Source organism: Anopheles funestus, chromosome 2RL (assembly GCF_943734845.2).
Source record: "Anopheles funestus chromosome 2RL, idAnoFuneDA-416_04, whole genome shotgun sequence".
Taxonomy (NCBI): domain Eukaryota; kingdom Metazoa; phylum Arthropoda; class Insecta; order Diptera; family Culicidae; genus Anopheles; species Anopheles funestus.
This window is the reverse complement of record NC_064598.1, coordinates 95253906-95267476: the sequence shown is the minus strand read 5'-3', so window position 1 is coordinate 95267476 and position 13571 is coordinate 95253906. Positions and strand designations below refer to the sequence as shown.

The window sequence follows — 13571 nt, the reverse complement described above, 5'->3', positions numbered from 1 at the left end:
ACCCAGTGTTACGAGTTGCAGCTGTTTATTCGAAAGGTTGGTCTTCTGAGCTTACCTAAAGATGTGTGCTACGTAGCACCGGCAGATATTTGTGAAGCGCGTGCCGCAAGTTTGCAGCTGGCGCACCATTTCTAATAGAACAAAACGGAGTGTTGTTGGGACGCTTTGAGGGACCCAGAGTCATCCGTGACTCAAAGTAACCGCGGGGAGACAAAAAATAAAAATAAGTTTTTTTTCTTTTTTTTACTGAAATGTTTCAATAATCATTGTGGAATTGATACGGCAACGTGTGTGTTAAATAGTGCCTTACATCGAATGTTTCGCTTGAGTACCAGTGCAAAATCCAATTTGACGTAGTGACGCATATAGAGCATCATCGTCACCTCATTGCAACATAAAACGCCGGTTTCGATCTTTATGCCTACTGCGCTGAGAAAAGAAAAGCATGCGATGATACTCTCCGGTGTACACCACTCTATCTCATCGTCATCGTACAACCGTTACCAATTTGCCGATTTGAGTAGAACCATCGTCATCATCATCATCATCATCATGACGGGTATTGTATACCGGGATCGGAATTCTCATGCTTACGAGAGATGTTGAAACGTGGAGGGGATGTATCGCGGCGGGAGAAAGCATACTTTACATGAGCCCAAAACACGCACACCAGCAAAGCCACACGCACCATCGCTTTATGTATAGTGGCGAAGGGAAAAAAAGGAACATGCGCGCGTGTGTGCTGGGCTGGTTTTTACAGCCGAACACATGCGCACAACGGAACGGTCGTTGTACATAGCACACTCGGGGTGTGTGTAAATAGGCGTAATTCCACGTTGAAAGGCAATCTCATTGTACAACAGAAAAAAACCCCCAACAAATTCTCACCAGCGATAGGGAAAATCGGGTGCAAAAACATGGCCCAAGTGCAATATAATATGACCGGACCGGACGAGCGGGCTTATTTTTCCTTGGTGTACCCCCGGATTTTATACCTCACACATGGGTTTCTTGTGCGGCAGTTCTGTCGGTTTGGCCTGACATTGCTATGTGCGCGCTGCCTGTGCCTGTTAAATGTGTGTTCCCTTTCCACGCGTTTGGTTGTCCCATTCTTGTTGCTTTCTTTTTCCTCTCTCTCCAGGCACAGGAAGCCTAAATCGATCCATTAGCACGGCAGCAGCAGGCAACGCAGCCATACGAAGCCAAGCCAAGCCAAGCCCCTCGATGCTTACCTACAAAACGTCGGAAGAAAACGCAAGCCAAGCCATGTGCTGCTGCTGGGCGTCCAGGGCGAAAAGAGCAGCATTGCCCGCGTTGCAAAACGTGTTAATAAAACCGAACGCCGATTGTGGAAATTTTCTCGAAAAAAGCCCCGATTTGGGAAGATTAGATGGGCGTTTTTTTATTAACGACTAAAATTCGCATAAAGCGCTCTATTAAAAATGAAGAATAAAACATCTCTCTAGCATCAAATGACAGGTGCGTTTGCATGATAGTCTTTCCGCTCAAATGACGGCGCATGCTTGGGAGAGAAGCTATCTTTGAAAATGGGTAAAAAAATAATTAATTTACAAAGAATCGAAGAAATAAGCGAGTAGTTCTTCTTGTAATTATTGTACAATAACCATCTAATAACAAATCTGTGAAAAAAAACATGGAAAACAACACACCGCTAGCGGGAAAACATTAGACGGAAGTTGACTGAAAGCGCGTAGAAAAAAACCGGCGTGATCGCATTCTACCGCACACGCAAGCACCCCCTCGATGGTAACGGATATGATGAGGGTACGGTGGGATGAGGAATAGAAAACGCAACGCTTTTGCAAATTGTCAGATCGGAGCCAACCCCTGCGTTCTTTTCTCACGCAACGATTTCGCCGGCTGAAGCAAGGGAAGAACAAATTCTGGCCTACTTCGCAATAGACTTTAGTCGATAGTTTCTAACTTGGGGATGTTTTCCACGTAAGCATCAGCTTCCTCAAAAGCATATACTCGGATTGGATGTTATGTAATCGGAATTCAATAAAGGCAAATGTTACCGGTTCGAAGTTTGGATTGAATTTTAGCATTTAGCTGTACTAAAAAATTCCATGCCACCGTCATCATGTATTAGCACAACGGCAGCGCTGTTGGTGGTGAAGCTTCGAAGTAGCAAATGTGAAACTTGGGCGAGCTTTGCGAAAGTTAGCTCAAGCACTAGAAGTGAAGCTTTAGCCAGATGTACAATATTGGAATGTCGCTTTCACTTGGTGGAAACAGCGGTTAAGCTGCTGAGTGGAATTTTATTTCTGTGTAATTTACAATTTATTTAAAAATTTAAATAAAGGTTCAATGAAAGCAACACATATTTAAATTAAATATTCTATTTTACGAACGGTTTGCAATGTATACATTTTTCGATTTCTTGCAGACACGGGTAAACACCGTGTGCTGTAGGCTTAAGTCTTGTGTTTCGCAAATGAAAACAATGTCAACAACAAGGTCATTCATCCGTCTTCTCTTCGCGTACGGACAAGAAGTGGATTCTGGCTAGGGAAAGATTTTATTTTAGTCGGTCCTCGCCGTGCACAGCATTGTTTTGCTGTTTCTCGTGCCTGTGTGTTCCCGTAGGCTACACCTAAAAGCAGTTAGCTTATATTTTCTTCCAAAATAACTTAAGTGAATGTTGGAAAAATGATGTTGTCTAGAAAAATAGTATCGCGAACGATAGCAGGCACCTTCTGCAGAGCCTATTCTGCCGATGTGAATAGGTGAGTGAATCAACTGCACAGTGTAATTGACTGTCCGATAATAGAAAATTGATCGAAACATTCTTAATATTACTTCTCCGCAGAAACTACGACATTGTAGTAGTCGGTGGAGGTATCGTTGGTACTGCATCGGCCCGTGAAATTTTGCTACGACATCCGACACTGCGGATCGCGATCGTGGAAAAGGAACCAAAGCTGGCCTTTCACCAGAGCGGTCACAACAGTGGCGTGATCCATGCAGGCATTTACTACAAACCAGGTTCCCTGAAGGCGAAATTATGCGTAGAGGGACTGCATTTAAGCTACAAGTATTTGGACGAAAAGAACGTACCGTACAAGAAAGTTGGCAAACTAATTGTGGCCACAAATCCGGTCGAAGTGGAACGATTGAATGTAAGTAAAGCGAACGCCCCTGGGGTGTAAAACCAATGGAAACACAAAACGCATCCAAGGGCAACAATTGTTATCGTAGCAAGCGATGCATTTGTGTGAGTGACCAACGATTACAGGTGGAAGTGTTGTTAGTGATTGTTTTTGGGCAAAAGTAGGCCAACAAAACACTGCAACCCCACCTTATTTAGTGCGATCGTTAACGAGAACGCTCGAGTGCGATAGTAAATCGAATTTATTGTTTTCCCGTAGGACCTTTATCAACGTTCGCTTGCCAATAATGTACCAGATGTGCAGATGGTTGATCAGGCCAAGATCAAAGAGATCGAACCTTACTGCGAGGGACTGAAAGCGATCTGGTCCCCGCATACGGGCATCGTCGATTGGAGCCTTGTAACGCAGTATTATTCGCGCGATTTCAAAGCCGCCGGTGGAGATGTGTACGTGAACTTTAAGGTGGCAAAGTTTGCGGAAGCATCCGACAACGTCGACTATCCGATCGTTGTGCGCAGTGAGAAGGGCGATGAAATACGTGCCCGCAACATTCTGACCTGTGGCGGATTACAATCGGACAAGCTGGCGGAAATGACGGGCTGTCCGTCCGTGCCCAAAATCGTCCCATTCCGGGGGGAGTATCTGCTGCTCAATAAGGACAAGTGCCATATGGTGCGGGGTAACATTTATCCAGTGCCCGATCCTCGATTTCCGTTTCTTGGTGTACATTTTACTCCACGGATGGATGGAAGTGTGTGGTTGGGTCCGAACGCTGTGCTTGCCTTCCGGCGTGAAGGCTACAAGTGGTCAGACATCAATGTGCCGGAATTGATCGATGCGCTTCGCTTTCCGGGATTTATTAAAATGGCTTCCAAGTTTGTCGGTGCCGGCATAATGGAGATTGCCCGATCAGCGCTAATACCGTTGCAGGTGCGAGAGTTGCAAAAGTTTATACCGGACATACACGAGTACGATGTAGCGCGCGGACCGGCCGGTGTACGTGCCCAAGCACTCGACAACGATGGTAACCTGGTGGACGATTTTGTGTTTGACCATGGGAAGGGAAATTCGGCCCTTTCGAAAAACATTCTTCACTGCCGCAATGCTCCTTCGCCCGGGGCGACGAGTTCGCTTTCGATAGCCAAGATGATAGCCGATAAGATCGAGCAAGAATTTCACATTGGCAAGTGAAGGGAAAGGATCATCAAACGGCAGTAGGTATAATTGTTAATGTTTTGTTATTATTTTATTGCGGAATCATATTCCAACTATTGTGTTGATGCAATTTATTTTACGAACGTTTTTAAACATATGTACATTGTTTTACGGTGTCCGACACGCTGGTCCGTTATGTTTTCCGGTCCTTACAAAAGTAAGCAAACCCGAAAATCGTTAAGCAAAAATAAAAGCGAACAATTCTACGTAAAAGCGTAACTTATGGAGCGGATTTATATGTACAAGCGTATTGCTGCTATCTTATCTTATAAGATCATATATGTTAGGCTCCAGCAACCGGCGTACCTACGAAAGCACGGAGATCACACACACACTGTTCGATGACGTGTCCATCTTTAAACGGAACTGAAGTGGATGCCGGTGCGCCAGTGGAAGTACACGTTTGCTTTGATAAAGTCCCAGTAGGCCGTCATGTGGAAGCCGATGTTGGAGTACACGAACACGTACTCGCTCAACGCAAACAGCGAATAGATACCCGGTTCGCAATGACTATTGTGGCGCACGAAAAAGTACACCGCGAACAGAATGGAAGCCACATTCACCACCAGCAGTCGGCGCTTAAAGCGTAAGGATTTTCGCTCCGCCAGCGTCAGCATCTCGTCGGCACGCGTAAGCCGATTGATGAGCACCACCAGATGCATGTAAACTATGGAACATATCACAAAGGCACTGAAACAAAATTTATGAATTTCTGGAAGACAAAAAAAGAAAGAGAAAACATGAAACATTGGTAGTGTGAAGTCACATAGTTAAATGGAGGTTAATTGAAAGGTTGACATTGCTCGGGCTACTAACTACTCACCATAGTTGTTGCTGGAGGTCCACAAGCTCAAACCTACCAGCGAGCTTAACTCGATGATGTTTAGAATACACGCCAGATAGGCCCATTCCTTGCGATGCTTCCGAGACAGTAGCGTTAGATGATGGTTTTTGTATAGGAATGCGATCGCGTACCGGAAGGGAGCGTGAAAAAGCACCGAAAACTGCCAAACGAATCGTTGTGGCTGGTAATTGCCGATCGCAGCCGATAGCGAGGGCAGGAAATTGTACACTAGGCAGTGCGTCGCATTCGCTTGCTCGAAATTGTACAGCAGTGACCAGATGACGCAGAAAAGAAACCCCGCAACCGGTAGCATAACCGTCGCAACGGCCAGTTTACCGAAGCGGATACGAAATGTGCTTTTCCGCAGACCGCTACCGGTACCAGTATCACCCACCACATCGGGATCCACGAGCCGCTCGTATTGTGGTAACATTTCGACTGGCACAATGGTCAAACACGGATTTTGTCGAATGGCTTGTGGTGCCAACTGTTTACACAAATCATTACATTTTTTGTCTACCGCATATGCAGATCAATTGTAGCACAAAAACGCCACAGATATCACAGAGTGGTGCGGCATGCACATTTGTAAACAAATGTAGGACTACGTGAAGAATGTCAAAAAGTGGAAGGATAATGGGATCTGTGATGGTCATAATTAATGTTTTTGTTTGGTGTACTTCAAACAGTTTGTCCGAGGCAGCATTTACAGTGCTATTAAAATGATCAACAACGCTTAAAATTTTCCCTCGTTATGGGAAGGATTCATTCTAACTGTATCGTACCACTCGTATTCACTGGAGGGTAAGTATGAAGATACAAAGGCAAATTATGCTCACAGAAATAAATTCTAGTTCTTATTGATTGTTGCAGATTTAACCGACCAGCAAAAGCGGAACTATGTACCGCCGGCCCTTCACGCATTGGAACACACATTACAATCGAAACAAGAAGAAATCCAAAACGGCAAACATTATTTGCTACTCCCTCAACTCCCCGGTTTTGCCATTTCAACTTGCATATGGTTTTCGTCAGCTTGGTCGATATACAATCGATTCGTTACAGCAACATTCCCACCACCTGGCCTCAGTGTAACGTTTTTCAACAGAATCAACTAACAATTAACCTCAACCCGGACTGTGCGGATCTCTTTACGGTCCCGATACGCGATAAATATGCCTGCCAGCTGTTGGGACTGTCGGCCGGTGGTAAAGGAAGGAAAGCATTGCTTGCAGCCCTTGCACACGTAGGCAAATTCCGATACGGACCAAATGAACCAACGTACGATTACTACCGGCTGTCCCTGGCGGAGAAAGTATTGCATCTGTATTTCGCCACCTTTCCACCATATCCACATAACGGAGGTTACGTGATGTTCCTGAAAAGCAAAATCTGTGCACCGGCGAATGTTGATGATGTGTGGCTAGGACGGTTTAACTATTATGTTCATACGAAACCGCCAAGACGATACGTTGAAGAAATGGTTGACGAGAACAACACAAACAAGCAAGGAGACATGTTGGCCATTCTGTTGTTGCCTGGCATAGCGCGTAGAATGAAATCTTTGAGAGAAAAATTGAGGCAAGCGAACGATGAATAGGTAATTGATATTATTTAAATGTTATTTATATAGGGTATATGTATAATCCTCATGATGCGCTGTTTTTGTGAAAATTATTTCCAAACAGCAGCACCGATTTGTATTTAATTTTCCTTTAGCCTTTACTAAACCAAGTCACATGTTAAGTTAAAGTTCTAATATATTTCCTTTAATCACGCACGCAATACAACAATGTTAGGCGAATGAGAATCATTGCATCAATAAAGTAGATAGGTTTTACTTGACGAAAGGATATCGAGTTCCATTATCAGCCGGTAGAAGAATTTGTCCTTTTGTTGATTTTTTTTTATTTCTGCCACCACACATTCAATTCGTCAGAATCATCGAGTACGGGGTTTGTTTTTATTAAACATAGTAGTCGGCTACACACGGAGGAAGGGAGGGAGGGTGAAGAAGAAGTAAGTTTCACGAGTTGCCATCATCATCGTACGAGGAATTGAAACGATTTAGCTAGACTTCTTCTGTGCCCGGTACTCTTTGATCCACAGCTGGATGCGTTCCTTCAGATCAGTTGCTGTGAAGTGAGGGGGAAAACAAACCAATGAGCATTCAGTGCTCTGCCAAGTGTATGAAACCATGGTGCCACAACTTACCCGGCTTTAGCATGTCTTCTGTTAGCGGCTGGCGGTTGAATGGATCGGTGCTGCTGTTTAGCAGATGCCGCGTAATGATCGCACGGTCCATTATCGTACCGGACGGCAGCACGACCGGATCCGTCATCAGTGTATCCATGAGCGGGTCCTTAAAATCATCCGGTGCCTCTGCAAACTCATCGGCATTCTCCTGATTTTTCACATAAATTTCCGCCGCCTTCTGGATCAGCTTACGAAACTCGTCCACGTCCCGGTGTGAACGAATGCCGATCCGTTCCACGCGGTTTGCCGCATCCTCGAAGAATTGCTTCTCAAACGAACGTTCATCGGCTGCCAGGGCGGCCGCAAACTCATCACAGCTCAGATGCAGATATATGTCAACCAGCTGACCCAACAGCCGTCTCGGTTCCCACCCGTACTTGTGCGGATGGCGAACGCGCAGATCGTTGCATTTCGGACCGCACAGCTGGTGCAGGTTGTAGTTCAGCATCGAGCTCAACCGATCGATGAGCTCGGGGCGCAGAAACGGTTCCTTGATATCGATCGTCATGTAGTGGAACATGTCGACCGTTTCCCGTGCCAGCGTCAGATACGATCGGCACTGGCGTTCGTCCTGCACTAACTGTCGCTGCCGGCTCTGTTGCGCTTCCTGGGTCAGTGCATTCCAACCGGCATCATCCATCATCAGTACCTGCGTTTCGTGGATGCGCTTCAGATACTCCAAACACTCGTCCAGCAGATAGGTCGTGTCGTTGAGGAAGAAGTTTACAAACTTCACGAACTGTTTGCCACTTTTTGATTCGTTCACAAACGCCTGCCGATGCATTGCGCTCTCCCAGAGACCCTTAAACAGATGACTTATGTGATACCTATAGAAGGAACATAAAACACCATTTAGTATTAGATTGAAATACTCGTGTGCTTGTGTTGCTGTTACGCACCTTATCGTAAATTTGTCATAAAATTCAGTACTTTGTCCCGTCGTTTCGATATCCGTATAAAACTTCATAAGTGCACTTACTAATGCTGTCTGAGCAAGTTCATGATTGATAATCTGCCAAAAAGAAAAGGGCGGAAATGTGATAATCTGCCAAAAGAACCGGGCGAAAAATTCTCCGACTAGCAGACACTGTCTTCTGTTGACTTACCTGAAGATACAGCCTTTGCGAGGTGGTCTGTATGGTTGGAGAAGTAACGAACAGGACCTCTATCAGTTTGGCAGTGATGTAGGGATTCTTGATCAGCTGCGGTGCACATACCAGCGTCAAGATCCAGGTGATGATTGAATTGTCGACATAATCGATCACGCTGATGCTGTGTCTGTGTTCGGCGAGAGAAATGAGAATTAATTATTGCTTCCATTTAAATTTTGCTTCCATTTACACTATACGTACTGCATGCAGAAGAGTATAAAGTCAGCAATATCCTCGATGTACCATTCGGGCAGGGCGGAAAAGTTATCGCTCGCCACCAGCGTTGATGGATGCTGCTGATTAGTGAACGGTCCTTCGATCGGACGGTTCTCGATCTGATACAGCATATACTCGCAAACGGTCGAGTAGAACTGCATGCAAGCGCTCAACACGTTTGGATCAATGATGGCAATATCGCAGCTTAGCTTTGCCTTTGACAGCTTATTCATCTGGCTAACGCACCGATCACGCACCTGCTTGTTGCGGCGCGCAAGGGGCGTATTTTCCCACTGCGATTTAGTGGCATTCAGCTCGTCTACCATGCGCTGCAGCTCCTTAGTGGCACGCAGCAGCTTATTATAGCGCTGGATCGCCGGGATAATGCCGAGATGGTGCGCGTGCAGCGTCAGAAACCAGCAGTGCGTAACAAATTTGTGCTGCTCCCAATCCTTCACGTCCTTAAGCGTCGCAAGCCAGTCGGCGTACTCTTGGGAGGAGAACTTAAGTTTCGTTTCATCCTCGATCTCGACCAAACTTTCTGGATGATGCGGGTAAAGTGGGTCGATGCGCGATAGGTTAATCTTCACCGAAAGCAACTGCAGCACGGACATGAAGTTTAGCATGAACCCGTCTTTGGCCAGAAAACGATCGTCCGCATTGTACTGAATGCGCTTCGCATTCGATTTCAGTATGGCTGCGATGTAGTTGAGCATCTCGAAGCGACTGTACTGATTCGACAGCAGCACTAGAAAGATCGAGTGCAGCACCTTGCGCGTGTTGCTCAAAATCGAATGGAACGAGTTGGCCAGCGTACGATCGCACACGTTATCCGAAAAGTGATGGCTGGCAAATTTGGGATTTTCGTCCAGCAGCACGGACAGCGACAGGAACGGTGCCAGAAACGATACCTTCGATATTTCACGTGCAAAGTGCTTGTCCGGAGTAAACGCCGTCAGGAAGATCTTGTGCTCCACGATCAGCAAACAGATTGGGTGCGCATTATCCACGCGCGTTTCAATCAACTCTTTCAATCGATTCAACGGATCTGCCACAATGTTTTCGTTGCAGATCGCGTTCTGCATATCGATGAACAGATCGTCCAGTACCGCGTTAAAGATTACGCGAAAGTCTTCCTCGCCGTCCGATTTGCGGCTTTCGGCCATCAGGTTGGACATGAAATCGGCCGACACTTTGTTCTCGTACATGAGCGTCAGCAAGGGTGATTTCTCCAATGCGGTGCTACCAGTACCGGTGGCTGGTGTTTTGCTGCTAGTAATCGTGCTACTGCTGCCACTCTCAACACCACCACCGCTACTGCTGCTGGTACCCGGTTGGCAGAAGCTTTGGAAGGTATTTTTCAGTACCAGTATTGCGTACTTCAGCGTATGCTGCCGTATCACCGCTACCACATCGGGCAATGTTTCGGCGAGATACATTTTTTTGCTTTTCTTCACCTTCGTGTAGCTGTAGAGTTCCTCATTCGAGCGCAGATAGCAACCGATAAGGTACTCCAATGCCGCTACGCGATTGTTAGCGAACGCTTTCATCGAAGGTTTCGACGAACAGTATGCTGGCGCATCGTCTTCCGGCTGCATCTCGATATCGATGTCCATCGGTGTGGCGGTGCTGCCTGCAGCCATTGCTCCACTGCTTCCACCGCGCCCACGACCAATGACTACCTCGTCCAGCATGATAGGTTTCACCTTTTTGCTCGGGATCGTGCTCCAACTGTCCGACAAGCGTCCAGCATCGCTATCGTCGCTATGCGACTCGATCAGCTTGCCGTAGTAGATGCCTTTAATCACCTCGGTGATCACATCCGCACAAAACTCCGCGTATCGCTGCCGCTCGAGCATTTCAAGCGCATTCTCCAGTATGACCGATTCGATCGTAAATCGGGAATTGGAGTAACGCGCTTTGCTGTTTATCTTCATAATGCGCAACATGATCTGTAGCAGCTCGTCCTGAGCCGACACACGACTGTCCTGTTCGCATTGCGCTTTCGACTCAAGATCCATGCCAATGTGATGGTCGCCGTCCGGTTTCGTAGTGTTGTGATCGGACGAGGATCGCTTTTTAAAAGACCATGCGTTCGGGGTGGTTGTCGTTGTCGTAGGAACCACCGACGCCACTGCCGCCGGCATTGCCTTCTTCCGTGTCGTTGCGTTCGTCGTTGTCGCTGGAACGGCCACATGAATAGAACGCAGTTTTTGCTGCTGTTGAGATTGTTCTGCCACTTCCAGGCCCAGCATTAGCGAAGCTTCGATCGTATTCGGAAGAATCATATCAGCCTTAGGGTCGGTTGTGGTGGTGGTACTGCTATTAAGACTACTGGTGCTACCGACATTGTCGCCGCTACTACTTTCCATCGTTTCCGATTTATCCGAAACGATAGGGGCGCTCGTTGGCATCTGTTGAGAATCTGCTACATTTTCTAACGTCGCTGCTTCTTCTGGGGCTGCTGGTGCTGTGGCAGGAGTAGTGCTACTGGTAGTGGCATCGGATGTGGAACTGTTATCCGTTTCCGTGGAGGATGGTGCATTGTTGTTGGACACATTCCTGGTATTTTTCGCACCTAGCTTTCTTAGCCTTCGTGCCCGTATCTATGGGGTAAAAAGAGAAATAAAAATGATAACAATTTCAGTAACAATTCATACATTCGAGAATTATTCCCACTTCTAGAACGTCTGTCACGTGGTTCTGTGCAATTTGATAACAAACGTTCAATCTTTTCTTGCTACGTATTGTAGGTTCTTCTAGAAGCAAACAAGCAATGATGTAAACAAGATCCTTCTGTCTTCCCGCTTGTGAATACATGTCCATCTTTTGCTTCTATTGTGGAAAAAAACACATTTGACACAGTTGTGTGGATTTTTCCGTCGCAATAAGAAACGTCTCACAATACGAAAAACACATTCTTGTGTACGCAGCATCCGCACAACCAATTTATACCAATATAGAAGCAAAAGCGAGACCTCATTTTTTAATATTCCGAATGATTTTCCTCCGGGCACATTTTCCATCTTGATCTTTGTTCCGGGTTAGTGATGCGCAGCCTTGACTGAGTACGCACGGCACACACTCATTAACCGCCTACTGATGGCCGACAATGAAAATTTTGCTTTGTTGAACGTGTGTATGGATACTGTTTGAATTTAAAAAAAATACAGCAGATCTTAGTCAGAAGCAGTTCGCTGAAGCATTTTGCTAGCAGCAAAGTTCGCTTAAATTGATCACGCCGCAAGAGATCGTATAACTAGCGATCGCGTAGCTGGTGCTTGTTTTCTTTTGTATTTTTGGATTATTCTATCTTAACACCGCCGTAACCAGGCACGGGATCCACGAGACGCAGCGTGTCGCATATGTGGTGGCATCGGTGTAGCGCTTTAGTATTGGTGGTAGTGCTAGCATAAAAGCAAAGCATCCTCATCGATGGTAATGTGATCCGGTTCTTTGTTTCGTGTTGGGCAGGTCACAAAATGAAAATCAATGATAAGCTGGTGGTGTAAACATTTCCCATGATATAGCACCACCTGAAAGCATTCGGACGCACCACAAAATAGGCTAATTCCATCGCCATTTCTTGTTTCTCTAGACCAATCCAGAAGCGCAAGGACAATGGACGACTGTTTACAGGGATGTCCTTCAGGGTGCGGGGATCAGTGAGCCCCGAGAAACGTTTTCATATTATAGGTACATGATGGGGAGAAAAATTTACCTCTTCTGGTGTTAGCTCCATTACGTTGCTGGCAGTTCTTCGCACAAAACTATTGCTCTTGGCAACTTTCGTTTCACTGGCACTGTTCTGCACGAAACGGTAGTAAGAATATGCGATCTAATCGTTTTAGTCTTCACTCTTCACGGTATCGTGCTTTACGAAACTCACACCAGACTGTTCGAAATGATGTTGAAAAGTTTGATATTTTCTTTCTTCCTTTCAATATCACACCAACTCTTCTTCGATGACCGTCTGACGAAGGACGTTTTCTTTCGCTATCTTACTTCATTTGGAAATTAATCGATTTGATGACACACAAACGAGGGAGGCAGGGCACAGGGCATACTATGACGCGTCAACAATCCATTGAAGCAAGGTGCAATTTACCTACATTCACTGGGCTTCAATCACTTCATCAACCTAGACTTCGTTTCATAGCGCACTTATAAATACTCCAACGCAGTTAGGGACGTGGAGGCGACGGTCTGGCTTTAAACTGCTCTTCACACGCACAACTGTTCAAATGACCTTTTACTTTCCGTGCAGAATGAACGATAATGGAAAATAAACGATATTCGCGACGATTGAAGACGGATATCACCATGAAATGAATAAATTGGTGTTGCGTTGGTATCTTCTTTCCGCAGAGTGGATTTACATTGGTCAAATGAGAATGATATGTCAAAAACTACCGTTGTCAGAGTACCTTTACGTTGGGTAAACTCATAAGTCGCTAAGGTCTATCCAAACACCTTTCTTCCTTTGCAAAAAGCAACATTATATTGATTCAGCCAAAGCGTTTGGTACAACAGCGGATAACTGACCATAAAATGCATATTTATGATACTCTGGTGGTTAGAAACTGTGTTTTTATTTCGTACCAAATGTATCGAAAACCGTAGAGATTTATTTTGTATCGGTTTACCGTTATTGAAAAGTTTCAAGCCACGATGGTGGCGTAAATGGGTGGTGTAGCCAGGTTTCTGCCGTCAATAGCATTTTGACGTTTTATCGCACGTCAAAAATCAGCGCAC

General features: G+C 45.8%; 4 protein-coding genes and 1 long non-coding RNA gene across 5 annotated transcripts in view; 3 read left to right on the top strand and 2 right to left on the bottom strand.

The window, feature by feature from the left end:
• The window catches only part of LOC125763639 (uncharacterized), a 135592-nt gene that overhangs the window by 46991 nt on the left and 75030 nt on the right, over positions 1-13571 (top strand). The window lies entirely within an intron of this gene.
• Positions 2391-4568, top strand: LOC125763484 (L-2-hydroxyglutarate dehydrogenase, mitochondrial). The gene is made up of 3 exons (XM_049426724.1): positions 2391-2750; positions 2834-3143; positions 3393-4568. The coding sequence occupies exons 1-3, from the start codon at positions 2674-2676 to the stop codon at positions 4323-4325; spliced, it is 1320 nt and encodes a 439-aa protein (XP_049282681.1). The 5' UTR covers positions 2391-2673; the 3' UTR covers positions 4326-4568.
• Positions 4354-5785, bottom strand: LOC125763561 (post-GPI attachment to proteins factor 2-like). Its single transcript, XM_049426864.1, has 2 exons — positions 5173-5785; positions 4354-5061 (listed from the first exon to the last, which is right to left on the bottom strand). The coding sequence occupies exons 1-2, from the start codon at positions 5624-5626 to the stop codon at positions 4706-4708; spliced, it is 810 nt and encodes a 269-aa protein (XP_049282821.1). The 5' UTR covers positions 5627-5785; the 3' UTR covers positions 4354-4705.
• On the top strand, positions 5880-7043 carry LOC125763567 (uncharacterized). Its single transcript, XM_049426880.1, has 2 exons — positions 5880-5997; positions 6067-7043. Exons 1-2 carry the CDS (start codon positions 5948-5950, stop codon positions 6791-6793), a joined length of 777 nt encoding a protein of 258 aa, XP_049282837.1. The 5' UTR covers positions 5880-5947; the 3' UTR covers positions 6794-7043.
• On the bottom strand, positions 6936-13281 carry LOC125763368 (ubiquitin conjugation factor E4 B). Its single transcript, XM_049426453.1, has 6 exons — positions 12538-13281; positions 8802-11422; positions 8556-8727; positions 8349-8461; positions 7408-8276; positions 6936-7328 (listed from the first exon to the last, which is right to left on the bottom strand). Exons 1-6 carry the CDS (start codon positions 12556-12558, stop codon positions 7261-7263), a joined length of 3864 nt encoding a protein of 1287 aa, XP_049282410.1. The 5' UTR covers positions 12559-13281; the 3' UTR covers positions 6936-7260.

Coding starts and splice junctions, on each gene's coding strand:
- LOC125763567 (XM_049426880.1), top strand. CDS start 5,948: ATGGGAAGGATTCATTCTAACTGTATCGTACCACTCGTATTCACTGGA. Junction 5,998..6,066: donor CCACTCGTATTCACTGGAGG/GTAAGTATGAAG, acceptor TGATTGTTGCAG/ATTTAACCGACCAGCAAAAG.
- LOC125763368 (XM_049426453.1), bottom strand. CDS start 12,558: ATGGAGCTAACACCAGAAGAG. Junction 8,728..8,801: donor TTTATACTCTTCTGCATGCA/GTACGTATAGTG, acceptor CGCCGAACACAG/ACACAGCATCAGCGTGATCG. Junction 8,277..8,348: donor TATGACAAATTTACGATAAG/GTGCGTAACAGC, acceptor TTCCTTCTATAG/GTATCACATAAGTCATCTGT.
- LOC125763484 (XM_049426724.1), top strand. CDS start 2,674: ATGATGTTGTCTAGAAAAATAGTATCGCGAACGATAGCAGGCACCTTC. Junction 2,751..2,833: donor TATTCTGCCGATGTGAATAG/GTGAGTGAATCA, acceptor ACTTCTCCGCAG/AAACTACGACATTGTAGTAG. Junction 3,144..3,392: donor TCGAAGTGGAACGATTGAAT/GTAAGTAAAGCG, acceptor GTTTTCCCGTAG/GACCTTTATCAACGTTCGCT.
- LOC125763561 (XM_049426864.1), bottom strand. CDS start 5,626: ATGTTACCACAATACGAGCGGCTCGTGGATCCCGATGTGGTGGGTGAT. Junction 5,062..5,172: donor GACCTCCAGCAACAACTATG/GTGAGTAGTTAG, acceptor TTTGTCTTCCAG/AAATTCATAAATTTTGTTTC.